A 19,514-nucleotide genomic window follows, 5' to 3' on the forward strand; every position below is an offset into this window, starting at 1 on the left:
CACTGGTCTATCTCTGATTCATCACCCTGGATGTTATCAATGGCGGAAGTGCTAGTGCAATTTTTACCACTGCGCCCTTAAAGCTTTCTCCATTGTTAGTATCAAGGGAGCTGAAATGGTGCTAGACCAGTAATAGGTGAATTGGTAAAGATTTTCAAAGTGCAACAAGTGCGTCACTTTCAGAACCAAAATTGCTACTCATTAGTTCCCACATCCATGTTCAATTCACTAGACCAAACTTCCACATTTCAAAAACAAAAAACCCCAAGTATATTATTTCTTTTGTACAAACATTTAGAATGTTAACAAAGAGAAATTAATTTCAAACATATACAGAATTTTTAGAAGTTAACATGGAAAGCACTTAACACATAACTTTGTGGTATCTTCTCCCCATTTTGCACATAGTAGTTACTAAACTGAGCAGGTATAAAACTAGACCATTGAGCAGTAGAAATTTATGATAATTTCTATTCTGATATGTAGAATGTTAGTACTGGGGAAACGATGGATCAATTTTGCTAGCCCAAGCCATAAGCCCCCCTCTGATATCCTTAGCCAATATCAAACCAAGTTCTTTGTCAGACAACTCCTGTAAAACTCGCACAGCCTTCTGGGAGTCATTTCCTAGTTTGCAAATAACATATACAGGGAAAGTCATTTTGCCATTAGTTCTCTGCTTTTCTTCACATATTCTTTTTTCTAAAAATTTCAAACATTCTTCATTTTTTCCTTCTAGTTTACTTAAAGGAATATGGACAGAGTGTACAAGATAACAAATGTCCACTTCTACCTGTGGACGAACATCTACCAGTATATGAGGAACTTGCTCATCCAGTAGCTTTTTGTACTCCTCTACAGATATCCTTTGTTCACTTGGCAGTAGGCATAAAGTTCTACACTTGTCTGTTGCTGATGAACCACAGAATGCTTCATAATCCTGTAGGCTGGTCAGAGTTGGCTTGTCACCACAAATGGCACAGTCTGGTTTCTTGGGTCTTAACCTGATGTTGCGAAATCTGCCTTCAAGGGCATCGAACATTAGCATGAACTGGTTGAAGGCAGAACCTATCCCTGAAGCTATCTTCAGCACCTCCAAGGCCTGGATGCACCCCATGATGCCTGGCACAACACCCAGGACTCCCCCATCTGCACAGTTGGTCACTGTCTCCGGTAGAGGAGGCTTTGGGAAGAGACAGCGGTAGCAGGGTCCCCCTCGGTAGTTGTACACGACCAGCTGCCCCTCCAGGCGGAGAGCACTGGCTGATACAAGCGGCTTCCCAGCGAGGACACACGCATCACTGACCAGGTACCTGGTGGGGACGTTGTCTGAGCAGTCGGCCACCACGTCGTACTGCCGGACCAGTTCCAGGGCAGTGCCTGGGCTCAGGGCCAGGTGGTAGGGCACATACTGCACCCTGGAGTTCAGCTGCCGCAGGGTGGCAGCTGCAGACAGGGCCTTAGGCAGCCCTTCCCTAGCTTCCCCGTGAAGGACCTGCCGGTGCAGGTTGCTCATCTCCACCACATCGTGATCTACCAGCCCCAAGCGGCCGATGCCGGCGGCCGCCAAATACTGGGCCAGGGGGCAGCCCAGCCCGCCGCAGCCCACCACCAGCACGGCGCAGCGGGACAGGCGCAGCTGCCCTCGCACTCCCAGCTCGGGAAGCACTAGCTGCCGGCTGTAGCGCAGGATCTCCGCCGGGCTGAGGGAGGCCCTCGCCTCCAAGGGGGGCAGCGCCGGCCCCGCCGCCAGCTCCTCAGCGGCCTCTCTCGCCAGGACGGCGGCCAGCTGCCCCTGCAGGGCGCCCAGCTCCTGTTCCCTGCGGCCGATCTCGGCCCGGAGCCTGGCCGCCTCGCTCAGCGCCATGACCGGAGCAAAGGGCCAAGCCACGCGCGCCTAGCCCGGCCCGCAAAGCGCCGCGAGCTGAGTGACACTTCCGCTTCCGGTCCAACACCCTAACAAGTCCGGTGACAGCGCGGCTGCGCAGCCAGACCCATTCCGCACACGCCGGTGCCCACGCGCCGGGGTAGTTGCGCAGGGGCTGCCGCATTCCCCGAGTGTAGTAACCGCTCCCCTAGTTCCGGGTGGTTTGTGGCCCCGCCATGGCCGCGGCCAGCGGGAACCGAGCTCGGGATAAGTACTCGGTGCTGCTGCCCACCTACAACGAGCGCGAGAACCTGCCGCTCATCGTCTGGCTGCTGGTGCGGAGCTTCCAAGAGAGGTACCCCGGGCCCGGCTTCCTCCGCCCGCCCAGGCCTGCCGCCGCCGGCGCTCCCTCCCCAGAACGGTGCTGCGTGGGTCCCTGCCCCCGGGAACCCGCTGGACCCGGTGCCTCCGGGGGCCGAACGTACGCTGGCAGCGTGCGGCCGCTCGCAGCAGGGACGGGCCAGCCCAGCCGCGCGGCGGAGCCCGGGTTGGTCGCGGGTCGGGTCACGCTCCGGCCTTCGGGACCGCTGCTGCGGTGTGAGCGGAACCTCCCGGCGGCCACGGGCGCTCCGCGTTAGTAACCTCTCCAGCGTCGCTTTTCCCGGGGCCCTAGGGGAGGTCAGGTTTTAACACGGCTGTTTGTTGTGGTAGTGCCTAACACAGGCCCCCATTGTGTTGGGGTCACACCTGTAGAGCAAAACTGCGGTGCATGCCCCAGGAAGCTCACAGTTAAGTCTGGGGTTGCTTTTTGGAGCTCTTTGGCGTTTTGCATAGTTACACACACACACACACTTTTGAAAATCTGAGCATAAATATTCATATAACTAGTTGGTCCCTGTCCATAAGAATTTATAAAGTACTAGCAATGGCGGGATAATAAAGTCATTCATGGTGTGAAAATGTCTAAAATCTTTCTGTTTGCAGTGGAAAGTGCTGTAGCTAATTGTGCCTTTCTTCTAACAGTGAAGAGTTCCTTCAAAATTACTGTAAACAGAGTACAAATGTAGCATTTATAATCACCCCTGCACCACTATGAGGAAAAATTACTAGATTAAGGGACCAATGATCATTTTAATACCCAGAGTCTCACTGGCTTGTAGTAAGATGATGAACAGGTTGGTACTGTTTCAATTTGCTGTGAAGCAACTGCATCTTAAGATGCAAGTGAAACAGGAGTACATTAAAACACGTCTATAAAAGCTGCAACTTTTTGTATTTCTAGCTGCTAGTGGACCACTCTGCATTTTGTTCTCCTGTTTCAAGCCTTTTGAAACAACATTGCTGCTGAAATTGGCTTCCCACATGTTCATTTAAAAATAATTGTCATTTCAGTGGAGGCAACTTTGAAATTATAGTCATAGATGATGGAAGCCCAGATGGGACACGGGAAGTTGCTGAACAGTTGGAAAAGATATATGGTTCAGATAAAATTGTGAGTCGTGTGTTTTTTTTCTTTGCTTTTATTTTTTGTTGAATTGGGAAGTATTTAAAGTGATTAGAATGGGGGATTAGAGTTGGGGCTTCTGAGTGCAAGATCTGGCCTTTTTTCTATCCCTGAGCAATCTGTTTAACTGTTGTGACCCAGTTTACTGTACAATAAAATCATAGAATCATAGAAGTGTAGGAATAGAAGAGATATTAAGGGGCCATGATGGTAAATGGTGATGATAGTAATAACAGCCTCACAGGAAATATTGTGAAGCCCCATGAATTTGTTTACAAAGTGTTTTCAGTACTTTGTGCATGTACTTCATTCTGGTCAAAGAAATTATGATGATTGTACTTGGCCTTATTTAAAAGAAGAGATGAGAAATAGATAAAGCTGAATTTCACTTTCTTTGGCTACAGGTGTGAGTAACTACATAGATGTATGTTAGTCTACTCTTCATAATTTACTTCATATTAATTAGTATATTTACTTAGAACCTTCTAATAGGATTGTTAAGGGTTTCTGTTCTCTGTACTACTATAGAACAATAGTGTGGAAGTATATATGGTGAGGTAAATATCACTTTAATTCATTCAGAGTTTGAGTATTTAAAGATGCTTAATTTCAGTGATAAAAGCACATAAGCATACTATGGTCTGAGAACTAGAAGTTCAGCTTCATTGTTCTGAGCAACAAAAAATGTAGTATGTTTTATCTCCCTCTTTCCCCCACCTCCTGGGTCCACTAATTGGCAGTTGTAAATTTCATTTTCTGGGGCTGAAGTTTAAGATTGTGTTAGTGAATTGAAATAATCTTTTTAAAGATTGTGTAAGGAGACGTGTGTATATGGAGTTTGGAGTTGTTTGTTGAATTTTCTATTGCTACTTTGTATAAAACAGTTATACCAAATGCAGGTCATTATTTTTCTCTAAGGCCCCCGATCCTGCAGTTGGCTCCATGTGAGCTGACCCTTGATCGAGTGTGGAGCCCCATATAATTCAGTGGAATTCCATGCAGACATAGGCATCTGCTTACTCTCTCATTTTCCTTGTGTTAGATCAGGGTATCAGTAAAAATCAGTTATGATTTCTTTGTAGTCCAGTTTTCTTTGCTTCCTGAAATTAATTGTGGGTAGTGAGCAAAATCAGTTCTGATTAATGCATAAAGGTCTATTTAAATATTTTGATGGTGCTTCCTGTTTGCTAGGTAGTAACTGTATCCTGGTCTCAGGAAACTCCATTAGTGAAGGTCAAGAAGTTTGGATGCTGATGAATCTACTTTTGATTTACTAAAATTGGCTGAGAAACAGAGGAATGGAGATTCCGACACAGAATCATACAAAGATTTTGGGGAAAAAGAAAAAAGAATGAAATAACCACTCTATAGAAGCTCTAATGATGACTGACTTTTTACAGGAGGTTTATCCTTGTCCTCCTTTGGTTTTCACACTAATGTTCATGATCTCACAGACACTTATAATGTATCAGAAGAAGCCAACGTTTTCAAATCAAGGAGTCTAAAGTTAGGCTCCAAAGTCCATATTTGGTTCACCCTTTGCAATGAGCACCCACCAACTCTTATTAATGTCAGTGGGAATTTCGAGGTGCTGAGCACTCTTGAAAATCAGACAAGAATCTAAATATAGAGTTGAGTGTCTAACGTTAGACTCTTTTTTTTTAAAAATAAAACAAAACACTTTGTTCTAGAAACCTAGACTTGTGAAGTGCTGAACTCCCTCTGACTACTATGGGAGCTGAGAACGGTCAGCACAGAATCAAGGAGGTGGTAGGTCATCCAAATAAAATCTTACTGATGATTTTCAGTAAGATGAGTGACTATTAAGCTGAATTACACTTATGTGTAAAAAGTGTATATTCAGTACCGATTATCTTAAGTCACTCAGATATTACCTCTTAATATGTCACCTCACAAAATTGGTGGGGGAAATTGTGCATTCAGCTTTGTAAGAGAGTATTTCAAACAGTGGGTATTGGGGGAGGAGAGTCTTAAGAAAACAGCCGGAATGACTTCCTTACATAGCAGTTCTTCAGTCAAATTTAAAATAGATTGGTTTTAATCTAGTTTATATATCCAGTTAATATAAATGTTTCCATTGAACCTGTCTTTCCTTAGATGAATTTGATTCTCTGTAGTATCTGGATATTTAAAGGAAAAGTATCTCTTTCAATATTGGTTCAACATCTTGAGCTATGTAATGGTGGCATGTCACTGAAAGTGAGAGAAACTGTAGTCTCAGCTAATTTAACTTTATTAATTTATGGCCTAATCCCCTCCCCCCAAATATCTTGCAGCTTCTAAGACCCAGAGCAAAAAAGCTGGGATTGGGTGAGTACTCATTAAGCTTCCGGTTTAGAGTAAAACTTCCTGCTATCTGTTTTGTTTTGGTTTTAGTTTTAACATTCCATAGGAAGAGTCATAGTGGAACCCTCAGACAAAAATAAACATTTTCATCTAGTAATTATAAGCAAACAAATGTGCAGTGATTTAAAAAAACACACGTTATACTATAGTGAACTTACAACAAGTTCCCCACAACCTCAAACCTGCCAATTGTGGTCTTGGCCAGTCTACATAGTAGCAGGAAAACAGTTACTATGCTCATCCTTCTTCTCCTGCTCCACCTGCTTACTACGCAGTTGGGTCCTAAATTTAGACAAATTGCCACTTGTACAGGGCAGACTGCTGTGCTCACATGGTACCCCATTGACTCAGTGAAGTCACTAGGGCTCTGCGCAAGTGTAACTGTCTATTCATGTGCAGCAAATTGCAGAATGGGACCTTGATTTGTTAAGGTCTTCAGAGCAGGGACTCTTCCCTACTATGTGTTTGTACCGTGCTTATTGTGGCTTGGATCAATTTAACAGGACATGTTGGTACTACTGTAATTCAAATCATACATTTCCCTTAAGGATCAAGTCATGCAAGTTGTTGAGCACCATCCTCCCCTATTAAGTTCATTGTGAATTTGAAGTCTTTTAGGCACATTACAAGAGTTGCTTATCCCATACCAGAATATAGTCCTAATTTTGGGGCCAATCCTGAACCACTGTAATCAATTCTAAGATTGTTGTGAATTTAAATGATCAAGATTGGGCCTTATGTAGCTCCACTGTTGACTCATTACTACTACTCAAGGAATATGCAGACCATGTCTGTTTTTCATTGTTACTTTAAAAAAAGGCAAAAATTAAGCATCTGATAATTTTCATACTCAAGTGTAAACATTTATCACAAAACATACTGGGGGAAGATTAGTCTGTTCGGACTCATGCCAGATTTCTTCACCTCCAATAATTGAAATGGAAAAAGCAATGGAACACAACTTAATGAAAATCAGTATTTGTTTCTTCCTGAACCTCGACACTCCCACTCCCACAAGCTGGTGAAGTATTTCAGGTGCCCTGTTTATTGAATATTGTGCAGTTAATCTACTTGTCCCACAGGAAATGTTTAACTATGGTATGTGCCAATACCCAAAAGGGGAACAAAATTCCAAGTCTTGATACTGAATTGTCTGTATTTAAAGTCACCTTTTATATTCTCATATAGATATGAGGCCCTAAGAAACCTAGGTATCTTTTTATATTCTACCTAATTTTTATCCTCACCTTGGTTATGATCCTCTGTTCTGTGTTTCAAAGAACAAAGTCCTGTATCTATTTATATTTATTAAAATTGGCTTGGTTCAGAGTTTTTAATGCACCCTGTCTTTCTTGTAATAAGTTTATTTACTAATTATATACACTGCATGGATCAGTAACATTCCTGGCTTGTAATTTTGCAAACATCATGAGAAAGAGACAAGCGATGAGCTGTTCATTAACTAGAAGTAGAATTCCCTGTGTAAATGCTTGATATGAGCACCAAGGTCCACATCTGGATGCATGCTTTTTAAAAACTGACATTTACATTTTTGGAAAATTTCTAGGAGGACAGCAAAGTTAATCTGAGGTAATGAAGAGCATGTTCCAGATTTTGATTTCAGTTATGCCATAGTAGCATTACTGGAAAAAATGAGGACTTAAAACAGCATCTCTGAAATCGGAAAGTGGCCTTCTTGAGGAAAAATGTGGATACCTTAACTTGTTCTGTCTCTTATTGATATATATGAACTGATTCACATAGTGTGGTTAAAACAAAAAAAATTAAATTGAGGAAGGAAAGATTTTTAGCTTAGGCATCAGATGGAGCATTTTCATAAATGTTGACTGACTGAACAAAGTAAAAGTTAATAAGAAGTATCGCTAAGATCAGTGGTAAAATTTTCAAAAGCAACTGAGTGAGTTAGGTGCATAAGTCTATTTTTGAGTATTTTGGGCACTGTGGAAAATCTTACCTGTATTGACTATCCATTTACCAAGTGATGTTTTTCTGGTGATTTCTACTGCAGTGAAGTTTGTCCTGCAAAGTTTTACACTTTTGGAATCTAGTACTGATATTATTGGAGAAACCTCAATCTTCAAACATTAAGATGATTTTTCTATCCTATTTAAAAAAACAAACTCAGGAGCATTTACTTAATCGGCTTTTGTAATATAATTTTGAGACTTCATAGAAAGATTGAATCTGCTTCGAGACCTGTGTGCACGTGAAGATAGTGATGAAATTATTTCTATGATGTCTTCACCAGGCACTGCTTATATTCATGGAATGCAGCATGCCACAGGGAATTTCATTATTATTATGGATGCGGACCTCTCGCACCATGTAAGTTTATATCTTGTGTGGTCGTTTTTTTTTTTCTTGGTAAGTGTTTTTAATTAATTGTTACTGACTTGTTTTTCTTTTTCTTCTTTTCCCACCCATCTGCCTGTTTTCAGCCAAAATTTATTCCAGAGTTCATCAAGTGAGTACCATTTTTAATATTCGGAGTATAACTTTTAAGCTGTTGAAGTTGTATGTTAACATTTGAATACCTTCTATTACTATGTGACTACCTCATTGAATCAAAAAAGCAGCAACTGCAACAAGAAACATAGTCAGGGCAAGGATTTGGATGGCTCTAATAAGACCCAAATATTTCTGAAGTGCCAGTACACAGACATTAATCTTTAACTCCAGCAAAACTCCCATAGACTTCAATGGAAGTTTTATTTGCTTAAGGACTACAAGAACAAGTCTTTCAAGGAAGAAAGAATGAGTGACTAAGCACTTATGTTTCTCCTTTAACTGGTTCTACTTTGAAAAGTAACTTAGTAAAAATGGTATCTTCTTACCCTACTGTTCTGCTGCATGTGTGCAGTTAGCATTAGAGATGCTGAGTTGAATGACTAAATTAAGTTTTTTTTACTGCTTTGTATTCCTGTTGTCCCTGCAGGAGCCAGGATAGTGAAGAGAGAGAGTTGTATTCTAATCCTGCTAGTGCATCATATGTTTAATAAGTTACACCTTTGCAAACTAGTTAAAGGCAATGGGGTTGCACAGATTAATTGAGGTGGGATTTGGTTTCCAAGTGATGATGCACAAGAAGGAGAGATCCTACGTTGATTTTTGCAGGGCTTCCAGTTCGAAAAACATGTTTTTTTTACTTGCAAACTGAGAATATTTGATATGGAGTCACTGATAAACAATAATCATGAAACTCCGCAATGCAGTTATTAATTACCAGAGTAGAACCAGACTTTAAATTTTGTGAGATAGCTAGATAGAACAGTTATGGCTATTATTTATCATTTTGAGAATAGAGGTATATGTATAGTTAAAAGAACAGTCAAAATAATTAAAGACTAAAATTAGATTTTATTTTACAATAACAGTCCCTGAACAAAAGTTTTGTTTTCACTGACTCATTCTGGATCTCTGTTAAAAGTTGCAGTACCCAGTTACAAAACAGAGTTAACTCTTACTAATTATGGAACATTTTTTTTCTTAACGTTTAAAGTTGTATCAAAAATAATCGAGAGCAAGTACCTTCAAAGTTACGGGTGTCACTGTTTATAGTTTTCCTCTTTCTGGGATGTAATGCAAGATGATCTCAAACAATGGATTCTGTATAATATTCTGCAGAGCTAGGTATGGTGGGGGGTGCAGGATTGTGTCAGACTTATCTTTTAATTTCCTTGTTACTGTCAGTTTGTGTTTTTATTTAAATATTTTAATATGTATTTTTTTAAAAAAATCTCCATTTTACATTGGAGTCTAATTTCTTTTGCCTTTTTTAAATAAGTAGGTCTAGATAAATTATTCATGAAGCAGTCTTTGAAGTTCTGTGAGATAGATGGTAAAAAGCATCACAAGATTCTCTGAAATAATCCTGCTTTATAAGAATGTAAAGAGAGTAGTTTAAAAAGGTATATAAATGTATAGTTCTTATAACCAACATAATTATTGCCTTCATGGCAACTTCTATCCCACCTTGTTTGAAGGACTATAAAATATAAATTTTCTTTAAACTGATACAATGACTTTTCATGTTTGAAATAAATTGTATTTCCTGAAGAAAGCAAAAAGAAGGTAACTTTGACATTGTGTCTGGAACTCGGTATAAAGGAAATGGAGGTGTGTACGGCTGGGATTTGAAAAGAAAAATAATCAGGTTAGTATTTTTACTTATATATTTGCAGATAAGAAAATTGCTGCAGATAAGAAAATTGCTGCTCAAACTTTTGTCAATAATTTCAAAGAAAAACACTCTCAACCGATAAATCATCATGTCTTTCATCTCTGGGACTCCCCCTTCCTGGGAGTCTAAATTGCAGATCTGTGTGAACAGGACTAGATCTCAAATGACAAGGAAAGAATGTTCAGTGGTTAAGGCATTATAGCCTAGGACTTGGGAAACCCGGCCTTAATTCCCTTCTCCACCAGAGACTTGCCCAGGTTCACACACAGAAAGTTACTTAGCTTCTCTGTTCCTCATTTGTAAAATTAGGATAGCACTTCCCTACCTCCCAAAGATGTTGAGAATAAAGGCTGTGAGGCACTAAGATAAAACAGTGATGTGGGGACATATAAGTACTTTAAACAGAACAGTACTTCTCATCACAAAATAATATTTAATAATAGAATAGAAACTTGTATGCCTGGTAATTTTCTGGCTAAGAAAACATCAAGAAAAAACTTAACCATGTGATCTCTTTGGGACAATTGGACTACTTAGGTCAGAGTTGGAACACTATTGTGGATAAATCTGCAATGTATCAATTTGGGACAATTTTTGGCCTTGCCACAAATAGAGCACTAGCTTCTATTTGCTATTTCCCTTCCTTGCTATGGATGGAAGAATTGGCAGCAGTGTTCTAAGTTCATAGGTGTGTACCTTTACATTTAAAGACTGTACTGGCCTTTCCCGTGGACAATAAACCACTCAATCTCCTTATGGTTATAATATTGTCTTTCATTTATTAAGCGTTATCTTACATAAGTTTTCATGTTAAAATTAATTACCAGCCTATATAAACCATTCCTTAGATCTTGCCAGAAAGGCCAATACAGTTCTAACTATGGACAGTTGGAATTATTTTTTTTTCCTAAAGAGAAGATAAAATAAAAATGCTGAAAGTCACATATATATACATGGAGATCAGCTTCTGAATTTTGTGGTGGACTTGTAGTCACTGAGGGCTGTATCAACAGGAGTAGATTTTTTTTTTTCTCCATATAAAATCTTGCTCTTCTCAAATTTGTCTAAGGTCTGTTCATTCAAAACAAGTCTGAATTGGTTGGTCCTCAAAAGAATTGGAAGCAGACGTCCTGGTAATCATTTTGAAAAGGAGTTGGCACCACACTTATTATGTTTAGAGTTTTTTTATTTTAATGCTATTTTATGAGAGACGAAGGAGGGGAAGTAATATCTCTTATTGGACCAACTTCTGTTGCTGAGAGCAATGTTTTTGAGCTTACACAGAGCTCCTTGTGAGCTTCAGGTGATGTGGGTGCTTTTTCCTCTTGGGTTTGTCAGACCCCATAGGAACTGGTGAAGATAGAACAATCATTCTTAGACAGGAAACTGTGGTAGAGTTCAGGGCGATATAATATTGTAGCAATGTTAAATCTGAAGAGAAGAGCTGCATTCTTTGAGAGGGACCACTTGCTTGCTAGCTAATTGGATAAGGTAAAAACTAAATGGGAATCCCAAAGCAAGAGTTGGATACCTTAGAATAAATGGAAATTTTTTTTTGTACACTTCAAACAATTCACATCAGTCTATTCATTTACTAAGTTTCTGATAATCAAAAAAAAAAATCAGAAATGGCAGGATGAGTTACCCTCCTCTTCCTGCCAACCAAACCAGGTTGACTACAGCAAAAGCCTGGAGGAAGTGGAATGTACTGATTCTGTTCGTATATTGGCTATATAGAATTACTGTCTAGAGTCCAAAGTGTGCTTGAAGCCACAGAGTTATACATGAAATCATGCCCCCTTACAGTTGTGAGACCTTAGGAATGACTTGCCCACAGTCACACCGGAAACATACTTGAGGCAGGATCTGAACACAGATCTTCTACATGTAAGTTCAATGTCCTGTCTGCTAGGCTGTCATTCTCCTCCCATTACAGGTGAACATGATCCAAGCAGAACACTAATCTGTCTAAAATTATATTGCAAAATATTTTATATTGCAATTTGCTGTGCAATGCAGTATAATGTGTGGTTGTATATGATAATTCTGCTATAAACATGTAAAAAGATAGTAAATCTGGCTTTTTAAAACAGCATTTTGTTTCTTAAAGAATATTCAGTTATCTGTATATTTACTTCCAGTTGAAAAGCAAAATGTGTATTTACTGATCTAATCAAGTCTAGTGCAGTGAAAACCTATTTAGTTATATAACTTTCCATATAAAGAAATAAAAGTTTGCCTTTTTTATGTTAAAATGGTAAATTCTTTTGTGGAAACCCGGCTTGTGCTTCCTAAACTTTGTTTTGAGTGGTTATTGATATGCTTATCCTCTTTGACAGTCGTGGTGCCAACTTTGTAACTCAGGTTTTGTTGAGGCCAGGTGCATCAGATTTAACAGGAAGTTTCAGGTACATGCCTCTTTTATTTTATTTTATTTTTTTTAATAATTATGAAGTTGTATTAAAATGTTCTCAATTGTTAGCCAAGAATATGTATTGGGAACTATGACATCTATTAGAGTAAAGAAAGATGGATAGGAGTCATAAAACTTTCTAGTGACTATTTTTAATATTAATGTGCTTAGGCTGTAAGTACAATGCCTGTACATGTTATCTTTGTATCTGAAATCCAAAGTTTTGCCACAGGTTTCAATTTCATTTTAATTTACAGGTTATACAGAAAGGAGGTCTTGCAGAAACTAATGGAAAAATGTGTTTCTAAAGGATACGTCTTCCAGATGGAAATGATTGTTCGAGCTAGACAGTTAGGATACACTATTGGAGAGGTACAGTGAAAGCATAGAAAATCACATTTCAATTTTATACTGTAAATGTGGGTAAGGGCTATTAGAAGCAAAGAAACTACCGAGCAAGAACTCATAGGAAGTGTCATTGCAGCTATAGACTTGGATTCCCAAATAAGCCTAAGGGGGTTATGCACACAACTCTACTTCTCCAACATAATTAAATCTCACACTTGCACTCATAGCTGATATTTTTTGATACCTTTGACTCACTCTTCAGACCTTCACCTCCTGCCTCCACTTGTCTCTCTGTGCAGGATCTTGCATAATTCTTTTAAGAGAAAATTGACAAAATATGATATTACCTTCTCTGTCCCCTTGGTTTGCTTTTCCTTCACTTTCTGTAGCTCGCTCTCTCTCTCCTCCTTCTCTCCTGATGGATGCAGAAGTTTTTCTCATCTGCTCTCTTCCGTTCTCCTCTCCACTTGTCCCAGGGTCCCCAGCCCATCCCTTGATCTCTCCCTTGCACCAACTCCTAGCTTCCATTGTCCACTTGCTAAATTTTCAAACCTCTTTGTAGTTTCTCACGATTGGGAGACATCTGCAAAGTTACCTCATTATCCTCCTTTAAAATCTCCTTAAAACTCTCCTTTGCCGGGATGCCTAAAAAATACTTGACAGCAGTTAGGCTACTGATATAACTGCTGATTATGATGACCAACAATGTCTTTTTGTTTGCTTGTACTTCCTCCTTCTGTCTGTCTGCCTCCTGTCTTGTACTTAGATTGGGGCAGTGATAGTCTTGTGTTCTGAGTTTGTATAGTGCCTAGCACAGTTGGGCCCTGGTCCGTGGTTGAGGCTCCTAGGTGCTACAGTAATGCAAAAATTAATGATGATAAATCCTCAAGCTCTACACACTCGTGATACATTTTAAAATGTATAAATGTAGTTTAAATCATATATATTAGAACCTTACAAATATTTGTTGTTTCTGACAGATTCTTCCTGGAAATGCTTATCTAGATACAGATCTTTAAGGCCCTGATTTTCAGAAAAATTAAGCACATAGATGTGCATGCAGATTAGGTAATTGCAGATGCTAGGATCTAAATTAGGCACATATATGTGTATGCTCACACCATTGCAGAATCTGCACACGAAGATTAGGATTTCAGTTCTGTGCATATTTTAAAATTCAATAGTAGTCAAAGTTGAAAGTCAAATATGAAACTTGGCCATGAAAAGAAAAAAATAGTTGATATCTACCAACTCAAAAGAGAACAGTTGTGTGGTGTGAAGCAAAGTTGGCATATGCCATAACTGGATGGTCTCCTATGCTTCTCTGTTTTATTTTGCTTCTCTTTTGTACCAGATGTGAAATTCATTTCAATGCACAGGATGCACATTTTGGTGGTATATGGGTTATAGCTTTTGCACTATGTAAATCATTACCATTTAAAAATATCATAGAATCATAGAATATCAGGGTTGGAAGGGACCTCAGGAGGTCATCTAGTCCAACCCCCTGCTCAAAGCAGGACCAATTCCCAACTAAATCATCCCAGCCAGGGCTCTGTCAAGTTTGACCTTAAAAACCTCTAAGGAAGGAGATTCCACCACCTCCCTAGGTAACCCATTCCAGTGCTTCACCACTCTGAGTGAAAAAGTTTTTCCTAATATCCAACCTAAACCTCCCCCACTGCAACTTGAGAGCATTATGCCTTGTTCTGTCATCAGGTACCACTGAGAACAGTCGAGATCCATCCTCTTTGGAACCCCCTTTCAGGTAGTTGAAAGCAGCTATCAAATGCCCCCTCATTCTTTTCTTCTGCAGACTAAACAGTCCCAGTTTCCTCTTTCATAGAGTTTAAGGCCAGAAAGGACAATTGGATCATCTAGTCTGACTTCCTGTATACCAAAGGCCATTACATTTCACCCAGTTACCCCTATATTGAACCCAATAACTTGCACTTGTCTAAAGCACAACTTGTTTGGCTAAAGCATATCTTCCAGAAAGACATCCAGTTTTGATTTAAAATGGAGAATATAACACTTCCCTTGGTAGTTTGTTCCAGTGGTTAATCACCCTCACTATTAAAAATTTGTGCCTAATTTCTAATTTAAATTGGTCTGGCCACAACGTGCAGCCATTGGTTCTTTCATGTTATGCCTTTCCTCACTACATTAAAGAGCCCTTTGGTGCCCAGTATTTCTTCCCATAATGGCACTTATACGCTCTTGAACAAGAAGGTGTAGTCCAGCAACAGTTTAGGAGGTAAATTCTAATTCTGTAGAGGAAATTGTGCCCTGAGATACCGTGTTGTGCCCTGAGATACCGTGAAGTTGGATGGCTTGTGAATACAAAATGTTCTCTTTCTCTGTTCATGGAATGCCATGCCACTTTAAGCATCTTGCACTGACTTCCTCTCCAGCATGGAGTTACTGATTTATTTTTTTTCCCTAGCCCAGCTAAATATAACTGTTGAGGTGCTTATCAATGTTGTCAGAGGGATCCTAGTGAGAAAGCTGGGGGAGTTTGTTGGATGTCTTAGTTTATGTTCTTCTTTGGCTAGCTGTTCTTGTTGTGAGAAGTAGAACTGTATCTGCCAGATGATTGCCTTGGCTTCTCTTGGCATAGGCAGCTGTGCCTGGAGATGAGACATACTCAGTTCTGGAACAATAACAAGGGTGTGGTGTGTATTTGTATTACACATGCCAGCTGATTTCTGATTGAAACTGCCAGTTGAGTGCAGATCCAATTTTTTTATTTTATATGCTTCTGCAGAGTTAATGTTGTTGAACTTGGGCCCGGGAGTATTCTTATTTAACACATGCTTTTGTATTAGAATTTTAAGAGTTCTTATAGAATTGTAGGACAGGAAGGAACCTCAGTAGGTCATCTAGTCCAGTCGCCTGAACTGAGGCAGGACTAAGTATTATCTAGACCATCCCTGACTGGTGTTTGTTTAACTTGTTCTCCAATGATGGAGATTCCACAACCTCCCTAGATAATTTGTTTCAGTGCTTAACTGTCCTGACAGTTAGAAAGTTTTTTTTCCTAATGTCTAACCTTAGTCTTCCTTGTTGCAATTTAAGCCCATTGCTTCTTGTCCTGTCCTCAGTGGATAAGGAGAACGATATATCACCATAATCTTTACAAGACTTTTACATATCTTGAAGACTGTCCCCTCTCAGTCTTCTCTTTTACAGACTAACAACCCCTATTTTTTTCAATCTTTCCTCATAGGTCATGTTTTCTAGACCTTTAATCATTTTTGTTGCCTTCCTCTGGACTTTCTGCTATTTTATCCACATCTTTCCCCAAGTGTGGTTCCCAGAACTGGACACAGGACTCCAGCTGAAGACTTATCAGTGCTTAGTAGAGTAGAAGAATTATTTATTGTGTCTTGTTTACAACATGCCTGCTAGTACATCCTAGAATGATGTTTGCTTTTTTTGAAACAGTATTTATTACATTTTAACTCTCATTTAGTTTGTGATCTGCTATACCCCCCAGATTCTTTTTTGCCATACTTCTTCCTAGGCAGTCATTTCCCATTGAGTATTCCTTCCTAAGTGTAGTACTTTGCATATATGCTTACTGAATTTCATCCTGTTTATTTCGGACCATTTCTCCAATTTGTCAAGATTATTTTGAATAGTAAACATATTCTCCAAAGCACTTGTAGCCCTTTCCAGCTTGGTATCGTCTACAAACTTTTTACGTGTACTCTCTATACCATTATCCAAATTATTTATAAAGATATTGAATAGAACCATACCCAGGACAGATCCCTGTGAGACCTTACTCAATATACGCTTCCAACTTGACTGTGGATCATTGATCATACTCTCACTGTTTTCCAACCAGTTGTGCACCCACTTTGATAGCTTCCTCTGCGCTATATTTCCATAGTGTGCTTATGAGAATGTCATGTGAAACAGTATCAAAAGCCTTACTAAAGTAACGATGTATCACATATGCTGCTTCTCCCCATCCACAAGAGTTGTTACCCTGTCAAAGAAGGATGTTGGGTTGGTTTGATCTTGTTATCTTCTAGGTGTTTACAGACTGATTATTTGTTCCATTATCTTTATGAATACCACAGTTAAGCTGGCTTGTTTGTAATTCCCTGGGTTAGGTACTATATTTGCCCTTTTCCAGTCCTCTGGGATCTTGCTTAATATATGGAGATATGCCTATCTCATAGAACTGGAAGGGACCTTGAAAGGTCATCGAATCCAGTCCCCTGCTTTCACTAGCAGAACCAAGTACTGTCCCTGACAGTTGTTTGTCCGTCCCCACCCCCATCCCTAAATGGCCTCCTCAAGGATTGAGCTCACAACACTGGGTTTAGCAGGCCAGTGCTCAAACGACTGAGCTATCCCTCCCCTCAATCTCTTGCATCCTCCACATGTTCTCAAAGAAAATTGCTAATGGCTCAGACTCTCTTTTCAGCTAGTTCCTTTAGTATTCTAGGATGTATTCCATTAGACCTTGCTGACTTGAAGACATCTAACTTGTGCAAATAATTCTTAACTTGTCCTTTCTCTACTTTAGCTTCAGATCCTATCCCAGTTACATAGATGTTCAGTATATTAGTCATCTCATTGCTGCTATCCCTTTTTGGAGAAAACTGAAACAAAAAAGTATTTAACACTTCTGCCGTTGCTTCATTTTTTCTATTGTTGTTGTTCCCTCCTCATTGAATAATGGGCCTACTTAGTCCTTGGTCTTCCTCTTGTTCTAGTGCATTTGTATCATTCTGGCAAAATAATGGACAGACAGAAGTACCTAGGTGAAGCAATATGTTTATAACCTTCATGAACAGCAAGTGAATTTGGACAATAAGTTTGTATAACTGAAGGAACTAAAAATTCTGTATTTTAAGCAACTTTTTTTCTAATAACATAAACAGCTTGTTGAAGATCCATAGACCCAAGTGGATGTTGCATACCAAATGTGCATTGAATACAAATACTGTGTCTGTTACGTCAGTGAAGTTGAGCAGAAGGCCACTTCATGATCCCCCTCTTGCCAGTGGTGAGGAATTGATGTTGGAACCTCAAGCAAGTACTTGTTTAACTCTGCCACTTCCAATTATTGCAGTCTCTGCCTAAACCACCCCAATAGACTTTTTGCCTCACTGGCCCAGTAGAAATTTAGAGCAGGAGGTTGGTTGGGACATCACAGCATGTTGTGACCCTTGGGTGTCCATTTCATTGATCCTATCTTTGAGAACAGTTTGTTCAGAAAACTCAGTGGCTAACAATAGAGTAATATCTTTAGACCTGTCTCTAGGTGTGATCAACCACACACTCTAGTATCTCAATCTTGAGGCACAGTTAAGACTGATGGGTAGAACAGTGATGATAAAGAAAGCAGCATGATCCCAGATATTTGCCCCATTTCCCTTACAAGCACATTTTCACAGCTAAAGGGGAAAAAAAATGGAAGACAAAATAAGCAGTACAGTGAGACCAGACACAACTATACCTAGCACAGCATTCAGGGACATCAGAAGATGGCATTCAGCCACAAATCAGTTGCTAGGAGAGGCTCCAACAACAAAAGTTAGGAACCACCAATGCAGATTCTATCCATCTTTGGAGACTACAGGTGTTGTTGCTAAGTCTCTGCCGACCTGAGGAACCCGTCTTCTATTCTTGTCTCCATGTGGAAAAGCACAGTAGTTTTGCTAATACAACCAGCACACTACATATTTAAATCTGTAATAGTTTCACTTTTTAAATGTTGATATGCTGTGTTCTGAACATACTAATTGTGCTAAATGTAATATAAAATGCATAATAGATTTAAAACTGTTTTCTTTATATTAATGAAGTTAAATTCCTAAAATAATTAGAATAAATTGTTCTTTTTTTTGTTTCGTTTGTTTGTTTTTTTTGTTGTTTGGTTTTTTTTAACAGGTTCCAATATCATTTGTGGACCGTGTCTATGGAGAATCTAAACTGGGAGGCAATGAAATAGTGTCTTTCTTAAAAGGACTGTTAACTTTGTTTGCAACTACATGATAAGAGCTTACCCTAAGTTAATTCTTATTTAAAATGCAACATTCTCATGAGTTAAATGTAATTTTTAAAATACATACAGTTGTACAAGCTTGCTGCTTTGCCTAGTTACCAGGAGACACATCACCTATTTGTGGTTAAGTGAACCAACAATAATAAAGCAAATAAACTGTATCACAGAATATTATTTTCAAATTAGATGAACTAGTGTATTTATGAACAATGTATAATAACGAAAACTCACACAGTACTGTTTTTTGTACGAATAATGAGGTGTTAATAAATTAGACCACACTTCAGTTCTGGGCTATAGATTTTTGTTGAAAAGTGTCGTGAGACCTTATGTGTGTGAAAATTATAAAGTGTGCAAATAAGCAAGATCCTACTGTATACAGAAAGATGTAGTTTTTCTAAATTATATTCTAACAAAATATTTTTTGTCTTTATTCCAGACTAATACTGAAAATTTCAGTCAGACATACTGTGTTAAGAATAATACACAAATAAATCCAAATAATCTTTTGAATAAAGCTTGGTTGCATGCTTACATTAGAAGTTAATAATCTTATTCATGTTGAAGTTAAACATGGCTTTTTAAAAAAAGGAGAGTAATGACAGAAAACACAGGATTTGCCTTATCTTTGCCTTGGGGTTTGTAGATAATTGGAGTTTTATATATACTTGTACCAATAGCTGTCCCTCTTTTTCCCAACAAAAGTCTACATAGAATGTCAGAAAGACCATTTTCACAAAACTTACAGTGGAGCTGGAGAAAAGTAAGACTGTGTGTAAAATGACA

General features: G+C 39.2%; 2 protein-coding genes across 2 annotated transcripts; one reads left to right on the forward strand and one right to left on the reverse strand.

Annotated features, from left to right (window-relative positions):
• Positions 1-269: 269 nt before the first annotated feature.
• MOCS3 (molybdenum cofactor synthesis 3) lies at positions 270-1,914 on the reverse strand. The gene has a single exon (XM_030533683.1). The coding sequence runs from the start codon at positions 1,865-1,867 to the stop codon at positions 491-493; it is 1,377 nt and encodes a 458-aa protein (XP_030389543.1). The 5' UTR covers positions 1,868-1,914; the 3' UTR covers positions 270-490.
• A 67-nt stretch (positions 1,915-1,981) lies between these two features.
• DPM1 (dolichyl-phosphate mannosyltransferase subunit 1, catalytic) lies at positions 1,982-19,014 on the forward strand. Its single transcript, XM_030533177.1, has 9 exons — positions 1,982-2,222; positions 3,260-3,359; positions 5,669-5,702; positions 8,008-8,084; positions 8,198-8,223; positions 9,817-9,912; positions 12,279-12,347; positions 12,610-12,724; positions 18,614-19,014. Exons 1-9 carry the CDS (start codon positions 2,104-2,106, stop codon positions 18,716-18,718), a joined length of 741 nt encoding a protein of 246 aa, XP_030389037.1. The 5' UTR covers positions 1,982-2,103; the 3' UTR covers positions 18,719-19,014.
• Positions 19,015-19,514: the final 500 nt, after the last annotated feature.

Source organism: Gopherus evgoodei, chromosome 14 (assembly GCF_007399415.2).
Source record: "Gopherus evgoodei ecotype Sinaloan lineage chromosome 14, rGopEvg1_v1.p, whole genome shotgun sequence".
In the NCBI taxonomy this organism is placed as follows: domain Eukaryota; kingdom Metazoa; phylum Chordata; order Testudines; family Testudinidae; genus Gopherus; species Gopherus evgoodei.

Bases quoted from the DNA above. Each gene is read 5' to 3' on its own strand.
- MOCS3 (XM_030533683.1), bottom strand. From the start codon at position 1,867: ATGGCGCTGAGCGAGGCGGCCAGGCTCCGGGCCGAGATCGGCCGCAGG.
- DPM1 (XM_030533177.1), top strand. From the start codon at position 2,104: ATGGCCGCGGCCAGCGGGAACCGAGCTCGGGATAAGTACTCGGTGCTG. The intron at 2,223-3,259 runs GTACCCCGGGCC...TTGTCATTTCAG, and splicing joins GTGCGGAGCTTCCAAGAGAG to TGGAGGCAACTTTGAAATTA. The intron at 5,703-8,007 runs GTGAGTACTCAT...TGTCTTCACCAG, and splicing joins AGCAAAAAAGCTGGGATTGG to GCACTGCTTATATTCATGGA.